Raw genomic sequence first — 26,240 nt, 5'->3', positions numbered from 1 at the left:
GGGATGTACCAAAGCTCCCAGTACGGGAGGGAGAGCGTGGAGGCTCCTGCAGTACTGATTGACCAAACTTAAGGTCCTCAGATGCCAAAGTATCGAACTTGTAGAACTTAGCAAACGTGTTCAACCCTGACCAAGTAGCTGCTCGGCAAAGCTGTAAAGCCGAGACAACCCGGGCAACCGCACAGGAAGAACCCACTTTACGAGTAGAGTGGGCCTTAACAGATTTTAGACATGGCAAGCCTGCCGTAGAATAAGCATGCTGGATAGTAAACCTGATCCAGCGAGAAATCGTCTGCTTAGAAGCAGGACATCCAACCTTGTTGGGATCATAAAGGACAAACAGAGCGTCCGACTTCCTGTGACGAGAAGTTCTCTCACATAAATCTTCAAAGCCCTCACAACATCCAAAGACTTTGAGGTAAATGAGGAGTCAGTAGCCATTGGCACCACAATAGGTTGGTTGATATGAAAAGCCGACACAACCTTTGGAAGAAACTGCTGACGCGTCCTGAACTCAACTCTATCTTCATGGAAAATTAAGTAGGGGCTTTTGCAGGACAAAGCCCCCAATTCAGACACGTATAGCAGATGCTAATGCCAGCAGTGTGACCGCCTTCCAAGTCAGAAACTTGACCTCAACCTCCTGTAAAGGCTCAAACCAATCTGATTGCAGGAACTGCAAACCCACATTAAGATCCCAAGGTGCCGTAGGAGGCACAAAGGGAGCCTGGATGTGCAGGACCCCTTTCAAAAAAGTCTCAATCTCAAGGAGAGAAGCCAATTGTTTCTTGAAGAAAATGGACAAGGCCGAAATCTGGACTTTTATTGAGCCCAAACATAGGCCCACATCCACACCGGCTCGCAGGAAGAGGAGAAACCTCCCAAGTTGAAACTACACCATAGGAAACTTCTTGGATTCACACCAAGACACATACTTTTTCCAAATACGATGGTAATGTTTAGACGTTACTCCTTTCCTAGCCTGTATCAGGGTAGGAAAAAACTTGTTCGGAATGCCTTTCCGAGCTAAGATCTGGCGTTCAAACTCAATGCCATCAAACGTGCCATGGCAAGTCTTGATAAGTGAACGGCCCATGTTGCAGAGGGTCCTCTCTAAGAGGAAGAGGCCTCGGATCTTCCAGCAGTAACTCCAGAAGATCCGCGTACTAAGCTCTTCTTGGCCAATCCGGAGCAAGGAGGATCGCTTGAACTCTTGTTCTTTTTATAAGTTTGAGAATCCTTGGGATGCGCGGAAGTTGAGGGGACACATACACCGACTGGAATATCCACGGAGTCACCAGTGCGTCCACCACCGCCTGTGGGTCTCTTGACCTGGAACAGTACCTGCAAAGCTTCTTGTTGAGGCAGGAGGCCATCATGTCGATTTGAGGTACGCCCCAAAGACTTGTCACCTCTGCGAACACCTCGGGGTGGAGGCCACACGCTCCTGGATGGAGATTGTGTCTGCTGAGGAAGTCCGGTTCCCAGTTGTCCACACACAGAATGAAGATCGCTGATAGCTCCATCACATGCCTTTCTGCCCAGAGGAGGATCTTTGTTACCTCTGACATTGCAGCTCTGCGTTCTGCCTTGTTGGTTTATGTAGGCCACCATCATTACATTATCCGACTGCACCTGAATGGCCTGATCTTGTAAATGTGCCGCTAGTAGAAGGCCGTTGTAGACGGCTTAGTTCCAGAATGTTTATCAGAAGTATGGATTCCAGACTTGACCACCTTCCTTGGAAGTTTTTCCCTTGGGTGACCGCGCCCCAACCTCTGAGACTTGCATCCGTGGTTAGAAGGATCCAGTTCTAAATCCCAAACCTGCGGCCCTCGAGAACGCAAGACATTTGTAGCCACCATAGGAGTGAAATCCTGGCTTTCGGCGAAAGATGTATCCTCTGGTACATGTGCAGGTGAGATCCTGTCCAGGAGATCCAGCTGGAAGATTCTTGCAATGAATCTACCTTACTGTAAAGCCTCGTAGGAGGCAACCATCTAACCCAGAAGGCAAATTCACTGATGAACCGATACCCGGGCAGGCTTCAAGAAGTCCCGGACCATTGATTGTATCACCAACGCTATCTCCACTGTTAGAAACACCCTCTGCACTTCCATGTCGAGGATCATCCCTAGGAAAAACAATCTCCTTGTTGGCTTCAAATATGACTTTGGAAGATTCAGGATCCATCCATGATCCCGGAGTAGTCGAGTTGTGAGAGCAATGTTCTGCAACAACTTCTCCCTGGAAGATGCCTTTATCAGTAGATCGTCCAGATATGGAATTATGTTCACTCCCTGCTTGCGGAGGAGTAACATCATTTCTGCCATTACCTTGGTGAACACCCTCGGTGCAGTGGAGAGGCCAAATGGCAGTGCCTGGAACGGATAGTGACAGTCCAACAGTGCAAATCTGAGATAAGCCTGGTGTGGCGGCCAAATTGGAATATGGAGGTATGCATCCTTGATATCTAGGGATACCAGGAATTACCTCTCCTCCAGACCTGAGATCACCGCTCTCAGAGATTACATTTTGAACTTGAATTCCCTCAAATAAGGGTTTAAAGATTTCAGGTTCAATATTGGTCTGACCGAACCGTCCGGTTTCGGCACTACAAATAGGATTGAATAGTAACCCCTGTTTTCCAGATGAGGTGGTACTGGGACAATGACATTTGTCCTTTGTCATTTTTGAACGGCTTCCTGTAGGATAGCGCTTTCTGTCAGCAAAGCTGGTAAGCCTGATTTGAAGAATCTGTGAGGTGGGAGTTCTTGAAATTCCAGTCTGTACCCCTGGGATACAATATCTTGCACCCAGGGGTCCAGGCCTGAGGACACCTAGACCTGACTGAAATTTCTTAGATGTGCACGATTTCCAGGCTGGGAGGTCCACCATCATGCTGAGGATTTAGAGGAAGCAGAACCAGGCTTCTGTTTCTGGGAACCTGCTGGTGTAGGTTTTCTGGATTTACCCCGAAGGGTAGGATGTCCACACTTTTGTTGGATTCCGCATCCGCAGACCATTGGCGCAGCCAGAGTCCCCTGCATGCCGAGACAGCCATGGAAGACGTCCTTGCATTCAGATGACCCAGGTCCTTCATGGCCTCCACCAGGAAACCTGCAGAAACCTGTATGTGATGTAAAAACATTTTAATGTCACTTCTATCCATAGAATCTAAATCCTCTAATAATGTGCCTGACCACTTTACTATGGATTTAGAAATCCATCCACAGGCAATAGTGGGCCTTAACGCCATGCCTGAAGCTGTGTATATTGATTTGAGCATAGTCTCAATCTTGCGGTCTGCCGTCTCTTTCAAAGTGGTAGACCCAGGGATAGGTAAAACCACCTTTTTAGACTATCTAGATACAGAAGCTTCTACTATAGGAGGGTTTTTCCAACTTTTTCCTGTCCTCTTCAGAGAAAGGAGGAGCAACGAGAACCCTCTTTGGGATCTGGAATTTTGTGTCTGGGTTTTCCCAGGATTTTTCAAACAATGCGTTTAATTCCTTAGACGCAGGGAAGGTAATGGAGGCTTTCTTATTGTCTGTAAAGTAAGCCTCCTCAACCTGCTCATGTACCTTGTCAGTAATGTGTAAAACGTCCCTAATGGCCTCAATTATGAGTTGCACCCCCTTAGCAAGGGATGCCTCCCCCCCAGTATATTTCCATCACCAACTCCCGTATTAGAGTCGGTGTCCGTGTCGACCTGCAATATCTGGGCAAGAGCACGCTTTTTGGGGGCATATACCAGGGGATTTGGATGAGGTAGTGGGAGCAGAATACAACAAAACCTCTACAGATTTTTTCAAAACCTGTGTTTCAGTCTCATTATGAGCTATCCTAGATGAAATATGGGATATCATTCCCTTAATAGAAGCCACCCACTGGGGTTCGGATTCAGAAGGCTGAGACAGTATATTGCATTCCTGAGTACATGGAATAGACTCCTCTGGAGAACATACACACTCTGCAGCACAAGACACAGAGTCCCTAGACATGGTATTGTGAGATATATAAATACACACACACACACACACACACACACACACACACACACACACACAGGAAAATCTCAGACACAGTTTCCCCCAAGTACCTTCAGAGAGACAGAGTTAAGGAGCCAGCACACACAGTGCCCCAGTAGGCAGTTATATAATAAAAGCCTGGTGCTGACTGAGTAACCTTAATAGACTATACAGTACTAAAATGTGAATAAACTCTCTCCCCACTCTATAACCCTCTGGTACCGCACAGGATAGCTGGAGTTATGATGAGGGGCAGCGCTCCCTGTCAGCGTCTCTGAGCTGTGATCTGCAGGGAGAAAATGGTGCTGGTGAGTGCTGGATCTGCTCTGAAGAGAAGCTCCGCCCCCTGTAATGGCACGTCTTCCCGCACTTCTGGAGATTATACTGGCCTGAGGTAATGGTGGCTAGCAGCAGTACAGAGTCCCTGATAGCAATAGGGACCAGCGTAAAGGGTATTGCGCTGGCCCAGGGCTCCCCTCACAGCACCGCACACATGTACCTCTGAGCCCTCTGGAGCGCAGACTTACACGGCTGTACTCCCACCCTTGTGCCACCATTCTCGCCGGTGACCCGCTTATCGGGGCACCGGCGTCATACTCACCACCTCAACCTTCTGGCTCTGTTAGGGGGTGGCGGCAGTGCTGCCTCGGGGGCTAGCGATCATCACTGTCAGGAGCTCAGTGTCCTGTCAGCAGAAATAGGGGACATTAACCTCTAGGGTTGGTTCCTATTCCCTCCTTAAGTCCCACGAAGCAGGGAGGCTGTCGCCTGTACCTAATTCTAAAAAAAAAAAAGAAATCCTAGGAGCTCCCCTAGCTGTGACCGGCTCCAGCGGGCACATTTTCTAAACTGAGTGTGGTAGGTGGGGCATAGAGGGAGGAGCCAGCCCACACTCTTAAAGTGCCCATGGCTCCCAAGGGACCAGTCTATTCCCCATGATACTAATGTGGACCCCAGCATCCTCTAGGACGTAAGAGAAAATGATAAAATTATTCTTTGAGGTGCCAGATAGTCATTGTTACATGATCACCTAAGTATCTCTCCTGGGTCTATCTTCTAAAATGTAGAAGAGGAATGTACAAAAGTATTAAATACTGATGAAATAATTTTAGTCAATAAGTGTTATGGGGACAACTGCTAGTAAAATGTATGTTATTACAGATATGCGGCCGGTGGATGTAATGGCTTGGAGACAGCCAGAGCTCTGATCCGGCCGAACTCAAACTTTTTTTTAAAGCAGCAAACGTTTACAATGCAAAACCAGTCGGAGCTCCGGTCGTCTCGCTGTCCATTACATCCGGCCCTTTATTTGTACATGGTCCTTCAGTCTACATACAGGACAGATCTGTCTGAGTTACATCACTGAGTACTATGGACCAGATTCAGAGATATATGCAGCCAGATCTGCGTCCATCTCCTCACATGCTGGGGGCCACCCAGCACAGGACAAGGCTGCCCAGTATGTGTGACGGTCTGCCTCCCGATGCATCTGCAATTAGATTGTGGACGCATCAAACTAATGTTGACCCCTGGCAGCGCAGCCTGTCTGCGCTGTCAGACGCCATTTTTTATAAATGGAGCTGCTGCATGTGACATCACGCACCGAAAACAGTCACGGCATGCCCTCGTTGGGTCCACTGCACCCCACCCCCAATCATCTTGCAGCCACATCCTTCATAGATGCAGCCGCAAGAAGAGTCACACATGTGCACTGCGGCCAGTGCATGTGCGCAGACCACCCAAATGCAGCCGATGCGTACAGATGCACGGCTGCGTTCAGGTCTGAATGACCCCCTATGTCAAAGTTAGTATCGTGTATATTTTTACTATCATACTAGTTTCATTTATTGTGAAGGAACTTTACTATTACCCTGGTACACAGGAGCCCTAAATCAGATCTGATCGCAGCAGCAACATTGTTAGCTAATGGACACAACCATGTGCACCGCAGGGGAGGGGGGGGGGGGCAGATATAACATGTACGGGGGGGGGGTAGATTTGGGTGGGGTGTATTCAAACTGAAATTAATATTGCAGTGTAAAAATAAAGCAGCCAGTATTTACCCTGCACAGAAACAAATAACCCACCCAAATCTAATTCTCTCTGCACATGTTATATCTGCCACCACCCCCCCCACAGTGCACATAGTTTTGCCCATTATCTAACAATTTTGCTGCTCTGATCAGATCTGAATTAGGCCCAGTGCGCACAAATTAGGACTTATTTACTTACATGATGTGGAAAGCAAGCATGTGCTGTAACCCATAGCAACCAGATATCAGCTATTAGCTGTCTAGTGCCAGAAAACAAACAAGTGTTATAATTTGGTTGCTATGGGATACAGACAACCAGTGTTTTACTTGCACCATTTTACTGAATAGTAATAGTAGTAATATAAAAGGTATTAGAGAAAGAACACTGAGGTATAAGAGACCAGAGGAAAGACCTGTAGCGGGTATACTGTATTTACTACACATAGTTATTTTGAAAGCCACAGATTTTCACTCCATTTGTGTGCTGGATTTAAAGGGCAATAGAAATACAAGCAAAACAAGCCTGAATTTACATGTATTATTACTGCCCTATAACATCCAGCGATCATAGACAGTAAGAATCAGTGGCTTTGAAAAACTGATATTTAGTAAATATAACCCATATGGTGAAACAGAGCAGCATACATTGTTCCTGTAGAAATACCCAGCACTCATAGCCCTGCTGGTCAGAGAAGGAATCCCAGTTCTGAGAGGAGCTGCTGGAACTCTCTACTAGTCCCAGCACCTGCATGAGCAGAACAGCTGTATATTACAGAGTTCAGTAATGGCAGTCCCACGGTCATTGGCTATTGCTATACTGCAGCTCTAGTTCCTAACACAGAGACCTTCCCAAGGGGAAAAGTACCTCCAGGTCCACTTGTCTGACCTCTGCTGTCTTTATCAAGAGTCATTTATATAAAACACTCATCACATTCAGAAAATAATTATTGGTTCCATTTTATTCATAATGTTGTGATAAGTTACATTACTTATGATACACAAGCTGCTTTCAGGCCCTCAGAGTGACTCTGCATGTGATTACTGAGTGTTTTCTTTCTAGTAAAACACTTGCTACATTCAGAACATGTAAATGGTTTCTCTCCTGTGTGACTCCTCTGATGTATAACAAGCTGTGACTTCTGGGAAAAACACTTGCTGCATTCAGAACATGTAAATGGTTTCTCTCCTGTGTGACTCCTCTGATGTATAACAAGCTCTGACTTCCGGGGAAAACACTTCCTACATTCAGAACATTCAAATGGTTTCTCTCCTGTGTGACTCCTCTGATGTAGAACAAGAGATGACTTCTGGGAAAAACACTTGCTACATTCAGAACATGTAAATGGTTTCTCTCCTGTGTGACTCCTCTGATGTATAACAAGAAATGAATTCTGGGAAAAACACTTTCTACATTCAGAACATTCAAATGGTTTCTCTCCTGTGTGACTCCTCTGATGTATAACCAGCTCTGACTTCCGGGGAAAACACTTCTTACATTCAGAACATGTAAATGGTTTCTCTCCTGTGTGACTCCTCTGATGTATAACAAGATACGACTTCTTGGAAAAACACTTCCTACATTCAGAACATTCAAATAGTTTCTCTCCTGTGTGACTCCTCTGATGTATTACAAGATCCGACTTCTGGGGAAAACACTTCCTACATTCAGAACATGTAAATGGTTTTTCTCCTGTGTGACTCCTCTGATGAATAACAAGAGATGACTTATGGGAAAAACACTTGCTACATTCAGAACATTCAAATGGTTTCTTATCTGTGTGAACTCTCTGATGCATAACAAGATGTGACTTCTGGGAAAAACACTTCCTACATTCAGAACATGTAAATGGTTTTTCTCCTGTGTGACTCCTCTGATGTATAACAAGAAATGACTTCTGGGAAAAACACTTGCTGCATTCAGAACATGTAAATGGTTTTTCTCCTGTGTGATTCCTCTGATGTATAACAAGATGTGACTTCTGGGAAAAACACTTGCTGCATTCAGAACATGTAAATGGTTTCTCTCCTGTGTGACTCCTCTGATGTATGATAAGATATGATTTATGTGTAAAGCTTCTGTCACACTCTGAGCACAGATGTGGTCTCTCTCCTGTGAGACTCATCATGTATAAGTTAAAAACTTCTATCCAGAAAATGAAAATAGTTTCTTTGAACCATTCAGAATCTTAACAAGAAATTATATCTTTAGTTGGCTAGAGCAGGAAACAAGATTCTTTTCCACATTGTCTCTTTCTGCAGCCTTGTATTCTATTATTAGTTGGATTCCAGCTCCTTGACTTACCTGTAATAAACAAAAACACATTTTTTTATTTAATAGCCTGAAGATCACCATTGTAATCAGCTGTAGTGTTATATTGTATAAGGAACAGGATGTATCTTTATGTATGTTGCCTAATTGCTGGGCTCCCATTTCCAGTCAGATGTGCAGTACAGAGAATGACAGTCAGGAAGTATCCAATTAGCCGCAGTATATTGATAACTTATCACAAATGCAATCATTTGGTATCCTGTTAGAGGCGATAAGTTATTATCGATAAGTCTCCATAGGGTTTATTGTGGTTTCTCTTCACCATCTTTGAGCTGGTGGTAAGTAGTGCATAATCCCTATTTAAAGCTAAAAATGTTGGGATTTGGTTCTGAACCCCTGGTACATCCCCCTGAATGACTAATGAGGCACTTAGAAGTTTTTAATTATTTTTAATTAGCCAATAATGACGTCATTTTTGGGGTCAAAAAATGCAAAGTGATGGAAATTGGGGTACAAGGTATGAGACAGGTATATTGGGGTGTTTAATAAGTAGGACAAGTGTATTTAGGCTTGCAGGTAGTAGTAAGCAGTCCGTTTCCACTTTTTTTAGTCCCCTAAAATTACCAAAATATATACTTATACCCATTTTTATGTACCCCAAATTTAATGAGAGCACTAATTTTGCTGAAAAAATTGATTTATATAACGTCCACTCGCGAAGTTAACGATACAAGGGAAAAATGGAGGACATTTGAAGAAGCCCACCTGAGCTCCCTCACGGAGGATAAATCTATTAATTTTCTGAACAAACTCAATAATCAAATTGAGTCTTACAGAATTGAGCTGGTTAAATATTAGAAAGACAAGTTACGCAAAGTCCAAGCCGATTACGAACACCACCGTGTCTACACTTGGTTGGCTGACAGCACGGGACCTCCTTCACAAACAAAATTCACAGGCCCACGCAGACGTAGGACACAAAGAATGCAGTATAGCACGTCAGCCAGTGAGACCGATGAGGTGTCAATATCCGACAATACAGCTTCTTCTCAGGGAGCCCCTTCAGGGGTAAAGACCCGGGCGATCACGTCCGGCAGACGAAAAAATCCACCAGACGGGGCGGCCAGTCGAGGCGGCAAGCGGGGAGGAAGACCCCCCAGGTCAACGCGGACCTAATCTTCAATTTGTCCTCAGCAAGTTTATACCCTGCTGAGATTGCCGTCCTGTCCAAAGGCCTGGCATATGTACCTACTAAAGCCCCTGACAAATTCAAATGGAAAGTGGAGACTTTTAAATTAAACAGGACATTGAAACTAAAGGAACATTTGAGAGGAAACAGGATCATGCTACAGTGAAGGATCTTCCACCACAGATACGTAAACTAGGAACAACTTCCAAGTTTGACCCAGTGTCACAAAATGCATCAATCAGGACATTCACCCACATGATGGAGAATTTACGGAACGAACCCCCCCCCCCCCCCGCAGGTCTTCAACAACCTTACCAGAGATGAACAGACTGCCCTTAATTCCCTGACAGAATGACAGGATATAATCATCAGGGGAGCGGACAAAGGGGGTAGCATCGTGGTTCTTGATACACAGGACTATATCTCGGAATGTGACCGCCTTCTGGCTGATAGAGACACGTACAGTCTATTAGCAAGTGACCCCACTTGCGTATACAAAACCGCACTAGATAGCATCCTGACAGATGCCTTGTCTGAAGGCTCGATTTCACAGGAGATCCACAATAAATTGTCTTGTGTGCATCCTGTTATCCCAATATTTTATGCCATTCCAAAAATACACAAGGATGCACGCCGTCCCCCTGGCAGACCTATCATTTACGCCAGGGGGTCGCTGTGCGAACCTATAGCTATCTATTTAGATGCTTACCTGCAGCCTTGCGCACAAGCCACGTTCACGCATCTGAAGGATTCAAATGTGCTTCTGAGGAAATTGTTGTCATTTGGAGAGGTACGGGATGGCACTATACTCACCACACTAGACGTAACAAGCCTCTATACCTGCATCCCGCACCAGGCAGGTATAGCAGCAGTCAAACGGTTGATCACTCATAACCAATTGTACACAGGGCCCGATGTCAATTTATTTGTAACATTGCTTGAATTCACTTTGACCCATAACTACTTTCTTTTCAATGGCAGTTTTTTAAACAGAACACCGGGTGTGCGATGGGGTCAGCAGTGGCCCCGCCGCTGGCTAACGCCTACATACGGGAGGTGGAACGTTCATTGTTCTTTGAGAACCCCACTATTGCAGAGCACATTTCACTTTACTACCGCTATATAGATGATCTCCTTCTGTTTTGGACCCATGACGAATTGTCATTGGCCAAGCTGATTGAAGATAACAACAGGTACCCCAGTCCAGTCAAGTTATCATTGACTACACATCTGACAGAGATTTGCTTCTTGGACATTAAAATCAAAATCCACAATAGACATTCAGACCTCATTGTACAGCAAACCCACTGACCGCAACACTTTGTCGCGATATGACAGCTTTCACCCCAGAGCTTTGGTCAGAGGTCTTCCGTACTCACAGTTCCTTCGGGTCCGCAGGATCACCAGGGAACCCGAGGAACTTGAGATTCAGTTAAACGCCATGTCCGAGAAATTCTCACAGAGAGGTTACCCCCCAAATATCTTGAAACAAGCACGGGCCAAAGTGATGTCTATAAACAGAATTGAGCTACTACAGAGAGAAGGCACTTAAACGCACTGATGACAAAGTGACGAGGGCCAATGAATTCAACACTGCCAGTGTGAGAACAAGTAAACAAATTAAGCAAATGTGGCCGATTGTAGCCTCTGACCCTAATTTAGCCTCCCTTAAATGCAGTAAGATCATGCCATGCTATACCAGGAGTGCGAACATTAAAAATTTAGTCTTTAAAAATGATGTAACTGGCTTTAAAAACCCCTCTGCTGCCCCACATTTCCTCAGTCGTAAAGCGGGTTGTTTTAAATGCCTGGGCTGCACAACGTGCAGCTACATGCTCACGGGTGATTTCATCACACACCCTCACACAGGCAAAGAAAATCTCCATTGGCCTCTCACTTGTAGCTCCATGTTCGTCATATATGTTTTAATCTGTCCGTGTAGTTTGTACTACGTCAGCAAAACACAGTGCCATTTTAAAGAAAGGATGGCCCAGCACAGGTCAGCCATCAGGGCAGCATTGCAATCCAGGAAAAGTGACCAGCCAGTGGCACGCCACTTCGCACAGATGCGACATTCGTTAACATATGTGTGTTACAAAATAGTAGATCACATCCCTGCCACGTCACGTAGTGGTGATCGTGCAAATAAATTATTAAGACTCGAGGCCCGCTGAATCCATAAATTAGATACCATTCAACCACAGGGTTTGAATGAATACCTGAGCTTGAATTGTTTTTTTATAAACTATAGTATAACACTTGTTGGGATGAAATTGGCACACAATATAATACCTGTGGAAATGAAATTAGTTTATAGGCGAGACAGGCTGCGAGAACCAGACTCTGGCGGCCCATGGTAGACATACATTTGTCTCATTTCATTTAATCGACACGAGTACATTTATACATTTACATAAAGATAGATACATACAATGTTAGCTGTGTGTGACGGTTTCAGTTGTCAGCGTCCGGAGAGTGCTCTTTTTTGTTGAGGTGCAGTGACTGCATGAATTTTAATTTATTTCATTCATTGTTTCACTTGCTATGTACTATTTGCACTTTTATACAGGATATATTGAGTATTCACGTTGCACTTTAGAACCATCACACACAGAGATATCTGATGTGTGTCTTATATGCCGATTTTACACTATATTGTCACAAAGATTAATGGTTGTGTAGCTTTTTACAAAAGTTTTAAATATGTTTTTTTATATGTGATGTTTTTGTCCAAGGGGCAGTGTGCGCGCCAAGTGTGTGGTGTGTACACTGCTACCATGGTAAGCAGTCCCCCTGTGTCTACAGCCGCAGCGAAGGCGGGTCCCGGCCGCGGGATGACGTCACTTCCTACTTCCGGATGAGGGCCGCAACCGGAGATGCGGGCTCAGTGCGCTGGGACGGCGCTGACACTGAGGGGGCAACTGGGGTCCTGGTGGGTAAGCTATTTAAGTTTTTTCACTTTGTTGTACACTTATGTGTTGTGTCCTGAAGGGGGTGCGTCCCCCGAAACGTAGACTTCAATAAACTCACCTGGCTGTTTTTCACCACAATTGCGCAAGCCTCTGAGTGCCGCCTGCACCTTCTGTTTTTATATAATGTTCTGCATTTTTTGACCCAATTTAATGACAGTAAAAACTTTTATCATGGCCACTAATAGACTTCTACAAGGTTTTCCTATATTAGTTTGACTTTTTTGGGGGTACAAGCAGAATTCCCCACTTTCTCCAATCTCCGCTATTGCCAGCTAGAATTATATTCCTATTATTGGCGTTTTAGAATAGTATAGATGTGATAAAATAAGAATTTACTCACCGGTAATTCTATTTCTCGTAGTCCGTAGTGGATGCTGGGTACTCCGTAAGGACCATGGGGAATAGACGGGCTCCGCAGGAGACTGGGCACTCTTAAAAGAAAGATTAGGTACTATATCTGGTGTGCACTGGCTCCTCCCTCTATGCCCCTCCTCCAGACCTCAGTTAAGGAAACTGTGCCCGGAAGAGCTGACATTACCAGGAAAGGATTTGGAATCCAGGGTAAGACTCATACCAGCCACACCAATCACACCGTACAACTTGTGATAACTATACCCAGTTAACAGTATGAATAACAACTGAGCCTCATGTAATAGATGGCTCATAACAATAACCCTTTAGTTAAGCAAGAACTATATACACGTATTGCAGAAAGTCCGCACTTGGGACAGGCTCCCAGCATCCACTACGGACTACGAGAAATAGAATTACCGGTGAGTAAATTCTTATTTTCTCTGACGTCCTAGTGGATGCTGGGTACTCCGTAAGGACCATGGGTATTATACCAAAGCTCCCAAACGGGCGGGAGAGTGTGGATGACTCTGCAGCACCGAATGAGCAAACTCAAGGTCCTCCTCAGCCAGGGTAACAAACTTGTAGAATTTTGCAAAAGTGTTTGAACCGGACCAAGTAGCAGCTCGGCAAAGTTGTAAAGCCGAGACCCCTCGGGCAGCCGCCCAAGAAGAGCCCACCTTCCTTGTGGAATGGGCTTTTACTGATTTAGGATGCGGCAGTCCAGCCGCAGAATGCGCAAGCTGAATCGTGTTACAGATCCAGCGAGCAATAGTCTGCTTTGAAGCAGGAGCACCCAGCTTGTTGGGTGCATGCAGGATAAATAGCGAGTCAGTTTTTCTGACTCTAGTCGTCCTGGAAACATAGATTTTCAGGGCCCGGACTACGTCCAGCAACTTGGAATCCTCCAAGTCCCTAGTAGCCGCAGGCACCACAATAGGTTGGTTCAAATGAAACGCTGATACCACCTTTGGGAGAAATTGGGGGCGAGTCCTCAATTCTGCCCTGTCCATATGGAAAATCAGATATGGGCTTTTACATGATAAAGCCGCCAATTCTGACACACGCCTAGCCGAAGCCAAGGCCAACAGCATGACCCCTTCCAGGTGAGATACTTCAACTCCACGTTCTGAAGTGGCTCAAACCAATGTGATTTAAGGAAATCCAACACAACGTTGAGATCCCAAGGTGCCACTGGAGGCACAAAAGGGGGCTGAATATGCAGCACTCCCTTAACAAATGTCTGAACTTCAGGCAGTGAAGCCAGTTCTTTTTGAAAGAAAATAGACAGGGCCGAAATCAGGACTTTTATGGATCCCAAGATGAGGCCCATAGTCACTCCTGACTGGAGGAAGTGCAGAAATCGACCCAGCTGAAATTCCTCTGTAAGAGCCTTCCTGGCCTCACACCAAGCCACATATTTACACCATATGCGGTGATAATGTTTAGCTGTCACATCCTTCCTAGCTTTTATCAGCGTAGGAATTACTTCATCCGGAATGCCCTTTTCTGTTAGGATCCGGCGTTCAACTGCCATGCCGTCAAACGCAGCCGCGGTAAGTCTTGGAACAGACAGGGCCCCTGTTGTAACAGGTCCTGTCTGAGAGGCAGAGGCCATGGGTCCTCTGAGATCATTTCTTGTAGTTCTGGGTACCAAGTTCTTCTTGGCCAATCCGGAACGATGAGTATTGTTCTTACTCCTCTCCTTCTTACTATCCTCAGTACCTTGGGTATGAGATGAAGAGGAGGGAACACCTAAACCGACTGGTACACCCACGGTGTCACTAGTGCGTCCACAGCTATCGCTTGAGGGTCCCTTGACCTTGCGCAATATCTTTTTAGCTTTTTGTTGAGGCGGGACGCCATAATGTCCACCTGAGGCCGTTCCCAACGATTTACAATCAGTGTCAAGACTTCTGGATGAAGTCCCCACTCTCCCTGGTGGAGGTCGTGCCTGCTGAGGAAGTCTGCTTCCCAGTTGTCCACTCTTGGAATGAACACTGCTGACAGTGCTAGGACGTGATTCTCCGCCCATCGAAGAATCCTTGTGGCTTCTGCCATTGCCATCCTGCTTCTTGTGCCGCCCTGGCGGTTTACATGGGCGACCGCCGTGATGTTGTCTGACTGAATCAGCACCGGTTGGTTTTGAAGCAGGGGTTCCGCTTGACTCAGGGCGTTGTAAATGGCCCTTAGTTCCAGAATATTTATGCGTAGGGAAGTCTCCTGACTTGACCACTGTCCTTGGAAGTTTCTTCCCCGAGTGACTGCCCCCCCAACCTCGGAGGCTTGCATCCGTGGTCACCAGGACCCAGTCCTGTATGCCGAATCTGCGGCCCTCGAGAAGATGGGCACTCTGCAGCCACCACAGTAGAGACACCCTGGCCCTCGGGACAGGGTGAGCAACCGATGCATCTGAAGATGCGATCCGGACCATTTGTCCAACAGATCCCACTGAAAGATCCTTGCATGGAACCTGCCAAAGGGAATCACTTCGTAAGAAGCCTCCATCTTTCCCAGGACTCGCGTGCAGTGATGCACCGATACCTGTTTTGGTTTCAGGAGATCCCTGACCAGAGATGACAATTCCTGGGCCTTCTCCGCAGGGAGAAACCCCTTCTTTTGTTCTGTATCCAGGATCATGCCCAAGAACAACAGACGCGTCGCAGGAATCAGCTGTGACTTTGGAATGTTCAGAATCCAGCCGTGTTGTTGCAGCACTTCCTGAGATAGTGCTACGCTGGCTAACAACTGTTCCTTGGACCTCGCCTTTATAAGGAGATCGTCCAAGTACGGGATAATTATAACTCCCTTCTTCTGAAGGAGTATCATCATTTCGGCCATTACCTTGGTAAATACCCTCGGTGCCGTTGACAGACCAAACGGCAACGTCTGGAATTGGTAATGACAATCCTGTACCACAAACCTGAGGTACTCCTGGTGAGGTGGGTAAATGGGTACATGCAGGTAGGCATCCTTGATGTCCAGTGATAACATAAAATCCCCCTCTTCCAGGCTTGCGATAACCACCCTGAGCGATTCCATTTTGAACTTGAACTTCCTCAGATAAGTGTTCAAGGATTTTAAATTTAGAATGGGTCTTACCGAACCGTCCGGTTTCGGTACCACAAACATTGTGGAATAGTAACCCCGTCCCTGTTGAAGGAGGGGAACCTTGATTATCACGTGCTGAAGGTACAGCTTGTGAATAGCCGCCAGCACTACCTCCCTTTCCCTGGGAGCAGTTGGCAAAGCGGATTTGAGGTAACGGCGAGGGGGAGTCGCCTCGAAGTCCAACATGTATCCCTGAGATACCACTTGTAGGGCCCAGGGATCCACCTGTGAGCGAACCCACTGGTTGCTGAAGTTCTGGAGACGGGCCCCCACCGCACCGGTCTCCGCCTGTGGAGCCCCAGCGTCATGCGGTGGACTTAGTGGAAGCAGGGGAGGACTTTTGTTCCTGGGAACTGGCTGTCTGATGCAGCTTTTTTCCTCTACCCCTGCCTCTGGGCAGAAAGGAAGCGCCTCTGACACGCTTGCCTTTCTGAGGCCGAAAGGACTGTACTTGATAATATGGTGCTTTCTTTGGCTGTGAGGGAACGTGAGGTAGAAAAGTCGATTTTCCAGCTGTTGCTGTGGAAACCAGGTCCGAGAGACCGCCCCCAAACAATTCCTCACCCTTATAAGGCAAAACCTCCATGTGCCTTTTAGAATCAGCATCACCCGTCCACTGCCGAGTCCATAATACTCTCCTGGCAGAAATGGACATTGCATTAATTCCCGATGCCAGTCGGCAAATATCCCTCTGTGCATCTCTCATATATAAGACTACGTCCTTTATATGGTCTATGGTTAGCAAAATAGTATCCCTGTCGAGTGTATCAATGTTATCTGACAGGGTGTCGGACCAAGCTGCTGCAGCACTACACATCCATGCTGACGCAATTGCAGGTCTCAGTATAGTACCTGAGTGTGTATATACAGACTTCAGGATAGCCTCCTGCTTTCTATCTGCAGGCTCCTTTAAGGTGGCCGTATCCTGAGACGGCAGTGCCACCTTTTTTGATAAGCGTGTGAGCGCTTTGTCCACCCTAGGGGATGTTTCCCACCGTACCCTATCCGTTGGCGGGAAAGGGTACGCCATCAGTAACTTCTTAGGAATTACCAGTTTCTGATCAGGGGAACACCACGCTTCTTCACACAATTCATTTAACTCATCAGATGGGGGAAAAGTCACTGGCTGCTTTTTCTCCCCAAACATAATACCTTTTTTAATGGTAACGGGGTTAATGTCAGAAATGTTCAATACATTTTTCATTGCCGTAATCATGCATCGGATGGCCCTTGTGGACTGTACATTTGTCTCATCCTCGTCGACACTGGAGTCAGACTCCGTGTCGACATCTGTGTCTGCCATCTGAGGTAGCGGGCGTTTTTGAGCCCCTGATAGCCTCTGAGACGCCTGGGCAGGCGCGGGCTGAGATGCCGGCTGTCCCAAGGCTGTCACGTCATCCAACCTTTTATGTATGGAGTTGACACTGTCGGTTAAAACTTTCCACATATCCATCCACTCCGGTGTCGGCCCCGTAGGGGGCGACATCACACTTATCGGCTCCTGCTCCGCCTCCACATAACCCTCCTCATCAAACATATTGACACAGCCGTACCGACACACCGCACACACACAGGGAATGCTCTGACTGAGGACAGGCCAGCACACACCACAGCGCTATATAATACAGGGATGTACACTATACTGAGTGATTTTTCCCCTATAGCAGCTTATTTACAGTTTTGCGCCTAAATTTATGTGCCCCCCCTCTCTTTTTTACCCTTGAAGTCTGGAACTGCAGGGGAGAAACTGGGGAGCGTCCTTCCAGCAGAGCTGTGAAGAGAAAATGGCGCTGGTGTGCTGAGGAAGATAGCCCCGCCCCCTCAGCGGCGGGCTTCTCCCGCGTTTTTAAATGTATAATGGCGGGGTTTAATGCACATATACAGTTTATCAGACTGTATTATGTGCTTTTCGCCAAGTAAGGTAATCTAATTGCTGCCTAGGGCACCCCCCCCCCAGCGCCCTGCACCCATCAGTGACCGGAGTGTGTGGTGTGCTAAGGGATCAATGGCGCACAGCTGCAGTGCTGTGCGCTACCTTAATGAAGACCGGAGTCTTCAGCCGCCGATTTTCAACTTCTCTTCGGTTCTTCTGGCTCTGCAAGGGGGACGGCGGCGCGGCTCCGGGACCGGACGACCGAGGACTGGGCCTGTGTTCGATCCCTCTGGAGCTAATGGTGTCCAGTAGCCTTAGAAGCCCAAGCTAGCTGCAAGCAGGTAGGTTCGTTTCTCTCCCCTCAGTCCCACGTAGCAGTGAGTCTGTTGCCAGCAGATCTCACTGAAAATAAAAAACCTAACAAATACTTTCTTTTCTAGGAAGCTCAGGAGAGCCCCTAGGGTGCATCCAGCTCTGGCCGGGCACATATTCTAACTGAAGTCTCGAGGAGGGGCATAGAGGAAGGAGCCAGTGCACACCAGATATAGTACCTAATCTTTCTTTTAAGAGTGCCCAGTCTCCTGTGGAGCCCGTCTATTCCCCATGGTCCTTACGGAGTACCCAGCATCCACTAGGACGTCAGAGAAATAGGAGCGCGCAGGCCGCGATAACCTGATTTTATTGGGACATAGGTGTGATAACACAATCTGAAATCACAGCTAATGTTATCAAGGCTAATTGGATACCCCCCTTGGTATGAACTCTGATCCCTCCCCCCAGTGTCAGAGATGCAGAGGAGTGAGCGGACAGTGGTGAAGGGAGGAGAGGTGTGGAGAAAGGGTTTCATCAAAAAATCTATATAATGATATTCTGACCTCCTGTAAAAAGCAGATAGGTGATATATGCTACAAATCTGGCCATACATCCCGTCAGCTGATGCACCAGGATGCTGCCATTTTCTCTGCACAAGTCATGGAAATGGGGATAATGTGAAACACTACAATCATTCTGAGCAGTGTGTTTAGAGGAATCAGCAGAATTCCAGGATCTGTAACCTGAGCAACCAGTATATATAAGAGCACATAGATGTCTATGTAAGAGACACGGGTAGGTTTGGTGCTTGTGTTCACGACATAAAGAAAATCAGAATTTTCTTATGTACTTTCCAGAAAATCTGTTTCTCTTTGTCCATCCGGGGGACATGGCTTACACTGGGCATAGAGTTGGGCACTTGGAGAAATCATTTACTAAAACCTAATTGATGCTCTCTCCCCTATATACCACTCCTACATCAAGTAGGACACCAGGATACTCCTATCTGGGTTTCTTTTATATCCAACGTCCTCAAGATATTTGTAACTTTCAATGTAGACGTGATATTATTCAAACTTCAAGGATACACGCTGATAAAAAAAAACATACATAAAAATACACTTTTTCATAAAAACCATATATAAGACCATATATAACACTGTGACACTTTATCTTCTTTTTTATCTCCAGGAAATTTACACTAAGGTATAAGTTCAACAACTGTATTGCCGGTGATTTCCTCCGTTGTGGTGGTATTTATTCCTGTTTTTTTACCTTGGATGTATTTTATTTTTGTTATATATGGTTTTTATGAAAAAGACTGTTTTTATGTATGTTTTTTTTTATCAGCGTGTATTTTTGTGAAATATCCCAACTATGGGAGTTTTTGTACAATAAAAAAGGACTGGCTGATACATTTACAATCCTGGAAGTTTGAATAATATCACGTCTACATTGAAAGTTACAAATATCTTGAGGACGTTGGATATAAAAGAAACCCAGATAGGAGTATCTTTCCGATTACTTTTGTGAGTGTGGTATGCATGACATTGTGTTATGGAAAAGATACCCTTATGTGTTTCACGTATCTAGCTTCAAAAGTGAGTTAGGTGCGCACTGTTTTAATATCTTTTGGTGGAAAGTCCACAAAATAGGAGGTGAAGAAGTTTAAAGAAACCCCTATAGGCACCTACTGTTCGTTTCATTGTGAGTTGGGGTACGCTCCTCACCCATTAATCTACCTCTTTCCCCTTTCGTTTGGGCCATATAAAGGGGACCGTTTGAATATAAGGGAATAATAGGTCAAACAATATTACACATTGTTCTCTTTATTTATTCCCCTTCTACATAACCGCTGAGACTGATACATCTATACTTCTAATGATATTACATCTATATTGGAAGTTATAAGAGCTTGAGGACGTTGGACATAAAAGAAACCCAGATAGGAGTGTCTCTGTGATTATTCTCGTGAGTGTGGTAAGCATAAGATATTTCTGTGGAAAAGACACCTTTATGTGTTTTACGTATCTATCTTTAAAAGTGAGTTAGGTACGCTCATTTCCAAAAAGTCTTTGGTGGAAGGCTCACAAAACGAGGTTAAGATAATTAAAGAAACCCCTTATGGGCACCAGCTTCTGGCTTTACTGTGAGTTGGGGTACGCTCCTCACCCATAGATCTACCTTTTTCCTTGTGTATCGGGTTTTATAAAAGGGGATCACTTGAATCTAAAGAAATATTAGATGAAACAATATTACAAATTGCTTTCTTCATCTGTTCTCCTTCCACATAATCGTCTGAGACTGTATCATCTAGACCAGTGGTTCTCAAACTCGGTCCTCAGGACCCCACACGGTTTACATTTTCCATGTCACCCAGCAGCTGCACTGTGTATCACCAACTGTCACTTTAAAAAAATCTACAGGTGACCTGCAAAACATGAACTGTGTGGGGTCCTGAGGACCGAGTTTGAGAACCACTGATCTAGACTGAAGTTGGGGAGTAAGAGAAGAATCCGAAAGAAGAGCACATTCTCACAAAGGAACGTAACATGATTATATTTGTATATATAATATCTTGGCGCTAATACCAGTAGAGATTACCTTCTTTTTTTACATATACATACTTACACACATACATACACACAGTCAGGTCCATAAATATTGGGACATCGTCATATTTCTCATGTTTTGGGCTCTATACACCACCACAATGGATTTGAAACGAAACAAACAAGATGTGCTTTAACTGCAGACTTTCTGCTTTAATTTGAGGGTATTTACATCCAAATCAGGTGAACGGTGAAGGAATTACAATGATTTTCTCCCTCTTTTTAAGGGACTAAAAGTAATATGACAGACGACTCAAAAGCTATATCATGGACAGGAGTGAGCTATTCCCTCATTATATTGTGATAAATTAAGCAGGTAAAAGGTCTGGAGTAGATTCCAGGTGTGACATTTGCATTTGGAATCTGTTGCGGTCGACTCTAAATATGAGATCCAAAGAGCTGCCACGATCAGTGAAGCAAGCCATCATTAGGCTGAAAAATCAACACAATATAGATGTGGGTGTATATATATATATATATATATATATATATATACACATACACACACACACACACACACACACACACACACACACACACATAAAAGTTATAACCCGGAGGGTGCTGAAACATCAAATGTCCATTGTCAATATAAAAGTCCTTATAGTTTTATGGTTTCCAATGTCTAAATGCTTTCAGACGTATTTTAACCTCCAGGTTATATCTTATGTCTACATTGTTTCTGTTCCCGCTAACAGGGGTTCCACCGTGAAATGCTGCTCTTTGAAGCGCGCTATAAGGGTTATTCTCTGTGTGTGTATATATATATATATATATATATATATATATATATACACACACACACACATATATACTGTTGACCTAAGTGTGGTCGACCTTATGAACCACATTATATATATATATATATATATATATAAATAATAGTAGGGGGTGGTAATATGATTAATCTACTTCTAGTGCAACTACAGTGTATTGGTACGGACCATGTGTATATAGACTACTAAGGAGGCACAGCATGAGTTATCTTTATCTACAATTGATTAAAGCCTACTATTATCAATCTGACATCTATGTTTTATCTGAAACTATTTACGATTGAGGCATGTTCAATCTATTGTATAGTATTGCATAGGCCTTAATAGATGTATAGGTGCAATACATTGTGCTGTGTCTTATTTGTTACTGTATATTATGTATATATTGTGTTATTTTTTATTCATATTTTTTTATATTCTTGTCTTCATACAGATACTCCTAGGTCCCATTATTGACTAAAAAAACTTTTTTGTCTACAGATGTAGCCACCTTTGTCTTGACCGATTCTCCGCCTAGACGTCCGTTTAGTCACGCTAAGGCGATAGCTGAGTTTAATCACAGGCAGGCGCGTTGAGGCGATCTAGATACTCAGCATGCATTACACATCTCCACCACTGGGTGGCTAATGCTCCACTAATCCAGTACTTTAGATCGTACAGTATAGCGGCGGATTGATCTACCTGTACCTGTACCTGTACAGCTCTGGCAATTGGTCAGTGACGACTGTAATGTTAATACTGTAGGCGTAACGGGAGGCGGTGGAAAAAGATGGTGACCTACTGTAGAGTACTGTATGTGTATGGAGACGCAACTAATTGTGTAAAAGGAAGAATGTACAGTACAATGTATAAACACAGTGCTTTTAAAATACATGAGCATCTGAGTTCCCTAAGGCATAATGGGAATGGAGGGCTAGCAGGAGGCGGTGGAAAATACCGTGCTTTACAAATGCGAGTGTCCGAGTCCTCTAAGGCATAAACCAACACCAATGGGGTGGGGGCCGGGCGCTGTTTGCAGTACTTTTACACATGAAATTGGGAATCTCTCATGAGGCACCGTGGGCTAGGGGTGAAGGCTCCCACCTCCCACGCTGAGGGTCCAGGGTTCGAGACCTGATGTGCCTTCTTTTTTTTTTATTGTAATAATACACTGTATTATTTTATTTTCATTGTAAGACAGTCAATGGAAGGATGCACACAAGTTTCATATAAATCAGAGTAGATCTGCAGGAGCAATTCTTTACGCTAAATGCATCTACACAGTGGTAATGAGTAGAAATGAGTGTATTCTGAGTGAGCAAAACAGTACAGTAGATCTTCGGCATTTGTGTATTGCACAGGACCTGAATTCCCTCCCTGTCAATTGCATGATCTGTGCAGGCTCCCAGGGGGGTAGGGCGATGGGCTAGCAGGAGGCGGTGGAAAATACTGTGCTTTACAAATGCGAGCGTCTGAGTCCCCTAAGGCATAAACCAACACCAATGGAAAGGAAGGGCCAACCTTTTTTTTTAATGTGTTCCCGTGAACAAGCACAAACAGCTAATTAGTACCCTAAAAGAACATACTGTACAGAGATACTAAGTACGGTGATTTGGCATCCGGTAAAACAGCTGTTCATGCTAATTAGTACACTAATAGAACATACTGTACAGAGATACTAAGGATGGTGATTTGGCATCTAGGAACTTTCAGAGGAGCATTTATCTCTCTCCATTATACATACAAAGATTAAACTTGCAACTGTACGTTACAAGCTGTTCGTGCTAATTAATACACTAGTAGAACATACTGTACAGAGATACTAAGGATGGTGATTTGGCATCTAGGAACTTACTGAGGAGCTTTTATCTCTCTCCATTATACATAGAAAGATTAAACTTGCCACTCTACGTTAAAAGCTGTTTGTGCTAATTAGTACACTAGTAGAACATAGAGTACAGAGATACGAAGGACAGTAATTTGGCATCCAGGAATTTAGGGAGGAGCTTTTATCTCTCTCCATTATACTTAGATAGATTACAATGGAGAGATTAAAGCTCCTCCCTAAATTCGTGGATGCCAAATCACTGTACTTAGTATCTCTGTACAGTATGTTCTACTAGTGTACTAATTAGCACGAACAGCTTGTAACGTACAGTGGCAATTTTAATCTTTCTATGTATAATATAGAGAGATAAAAGCTCCTCCCTAAGTTCCTGGTTGCCAAATCACCATCCTTAGTATCTTTGCATAGTATTTTCTATTAGGGTACTAATTAGCACAAACAGCTAATTAGTACACTAGTAGAACATAGAGTACAGAGATACTAAGGACAGTAATTTGGCATCCAGGAATTTAGGGAGGAGCTTTTATCTCTCTCCATTATGCTTAGATAGATTACAATGGAGAGATTAAAGCTCCTCCCTAAATTCGTGGATGCCAAATTACTGTACTTAGTATCTCTGTACAGTATGTTCTACTAGTGTACTAATTAGCACGAACAGCTTGTAACGTACAGTGGCAATTTTAATCTTTCTATGTATAATATAGAGAGATAAAAGCTCCTCCCTAAGTTCCTGATTGCCAAATCACCATCCTTAGTATCTTTGCATAGTATTTTCTATTAGGGTACTAATTAGCACAAACAGCTAATTAGTACACTAGTAGAACATAGAGTACAGAGATACTAAGGACAGTAATTTGGCATCCAGGAATTTAGGGAGGAGCTTTTATCTCTCTCCATTATACTTAGATAGATTACAATGGAGAGATTAAAGCTCCTCCCTAAATTCGTGGATGCCAAATCACTGTACTTAGTATCTCTGTACAGTATGTTCTACTAGTGTACTAATTAGCACGAACAGCTTGTAACGTACAGTGGCAATTTTAATCTTTCTATGTATAATATAGAGAGATAAAAGCTCCTCCCTAAGTTCCTGATTGCCAAATCACCATCCTTAGTATCTTTGCATAGTATTTTCTATTAGGGTACTAATTAGCACAAACAGCTAATTAGTACACTAGTAGAACATAGAGTACAGAGATACTAAGGACAGTAATTTGGCATCCAGGAATTTAGGGAGGAGCTTTTATCTCTCTCCATTATGCTTAGATAGATTACAATGGAGAGATTAAAGCTCCTCCCTAAATTCGTGGATGCCAAATTACTGTACTTAGTATCTCTGTACAGTATGTTCTACTAGTGTACTAATTAGCACGAACAGCTTGTAACGTACAGTGGCAATTTTAATCTTTCTATGTATAATATAGAGAGATAAAAGCTCCTCCCTAAGTTCCTGGTTGCCAAATCACCATCCTTAGTATCTCTGCATAGTATTTTCTATTAGGGTACTAATTAGCACAAACAGCTAATTGGTACCCTAATAGAACATACTGTACAGAGATACTAAGTATGGTGATTTTGTATCCAGGAACTTATTGAGGAGCTTTTATCTCTCTCCATTATACATAGAAAGATTAAACTTGCCGCTGTACGTTTCAAGCTGTTCGTGCTAATTAGTACCCTAATAGAACATACTGTACAGAGATACGAAGTATGGTTATTTGGCATCCAGTTAAAAGCTGTTCGTGCTAATTAGTATACTAGTAGAACATACTGTACAGAGATACTAAGAATGGTGATTTGGCATCTGGGAACTTCCAGAGGAGCTTTTATCTCTCTCCATTTTACATAGAAAGATTAAACTTGCCGCTGTACTTTACAAGCTGTCCGTGCTAATTTAGTACCCTAATAGAAAATACTATACAGAGATACTAAAGACGGTAATTTGGCACCCAGGAATTTAGGGAGGATCTTTTATCTCTCTCCATTATACTTAGAAAGATTACAATGGAGAGAGATAAAAGCTCCTCCCTATGTTCGTGGATGCCAAATCACTGTCCTTAATATCTCTGTACAGTATGTTCTACTAGTGTACTAATTAGCACAAACAGCTTGTAACGTACAGTGGCAAGTGTAATTTTTCTAAGTATAATGGAGAGAGATAAAAACTCCTCCCTATGTTCCTGGATGTCAAATTACCATGCTTAGCATTTCTGTACAGTATTTCCTATCTAGCCAGAAACCATGTATCCTGTGCAAGCTAGGCGGACAACTGGAGGGGACCCGAAACACGGTTGCTTCCCGTTTCCCTTCCCAGTGTCACATAAACTAGTGGTTGGTCAGCCCCAAAAGCCAAGAGTCTCCTCTTTTGTATGGTACAAGTCCTGATTCTCTGGTACACCCAGAACTAGAGATATCAGTACGCAAAGTGGACCCATTTTCCCATAGACTATAATGGGACCGTTAATTCAGACCCACCATAGGTTCCGACGCTTGCCATGAGCCTTGTGGGGGTCACAGAAACTTGGGGTTGGTAACCTCCGGTAGCTAATTGTCTCCCCTTCCATACCAACCTAGTGATGAAGGCTCCCACGTCCCATGCTGAGAGTCACAAAGTGCCAACCTTTTTTTTCTATGTTCCCGTGACATTCACTTTATTATTATTTTTTCTTTGTTATACATTCAATGAAAGGGTGCACACAGGTTTCACATAAATCAGAGTAGGTGGAGGATTTTCCTACACACAGTAGTATACTGTTGCACATGTCTTGTAACCTGATCGGAACTCCCTCCCTGTCTACTGCATGTACTTTGCAGGCTCCCAGGGGGAAAGGGGAAAGTGGGATGGGGGTAGGGCGAGGCAGTGGAAAATACTGTGTTCAAAGAAAA

General features: G+C 44.3%; 1 protein-coding gene across 1 annotated transcript in view; it reads right to left on the bottom strand.

The window, feature by feature from the left end:
* Positions 1 to 6,996: 6,996 nt before the first annotated feature.
* The window catches only part of LOC134936112 (zinc finger protein 268-like), a 90,826-nt gene continuing 71,582 nt past the window's right edge, over positions 6,997 to 26,240 (bottom strand). Inside the window, exon 2 of the mRNA XM_063931024.1 lies at positions 6,997 to 8,140. Within this exon, the coding sequence (XP_063787094.1) occupies positions 7,054 to 8,140 (1,087 nt within the window). The 3' untranslated portion in view covers positions 6,997 to 7,053. The remainder of the gene's footprint in view (positions 8,141 to 26,240) is intronic.

This window comes from Pseudophryne corroboree, chromosome 6 (genome assembly GCF_028390025.1).
Source record: "Pseudophryne corroboree isolate aPseCor3 chromosome 6, aPseCor3.hap2, whole genome shotgun sequence".
NCBI classification, from domain to species: domain Eukaryota; kingdom Metazoa; phylum Chordata; class Amphibia; order Anura; family Myobatrachidae; genus Pseudophryne; species Pseudophryne corroboree.
The sequence above is the reverse complement of the archived record's forward strand: the minus strand, read 5'-3'. Positions and strand labels throughout refer to the sequence as shown.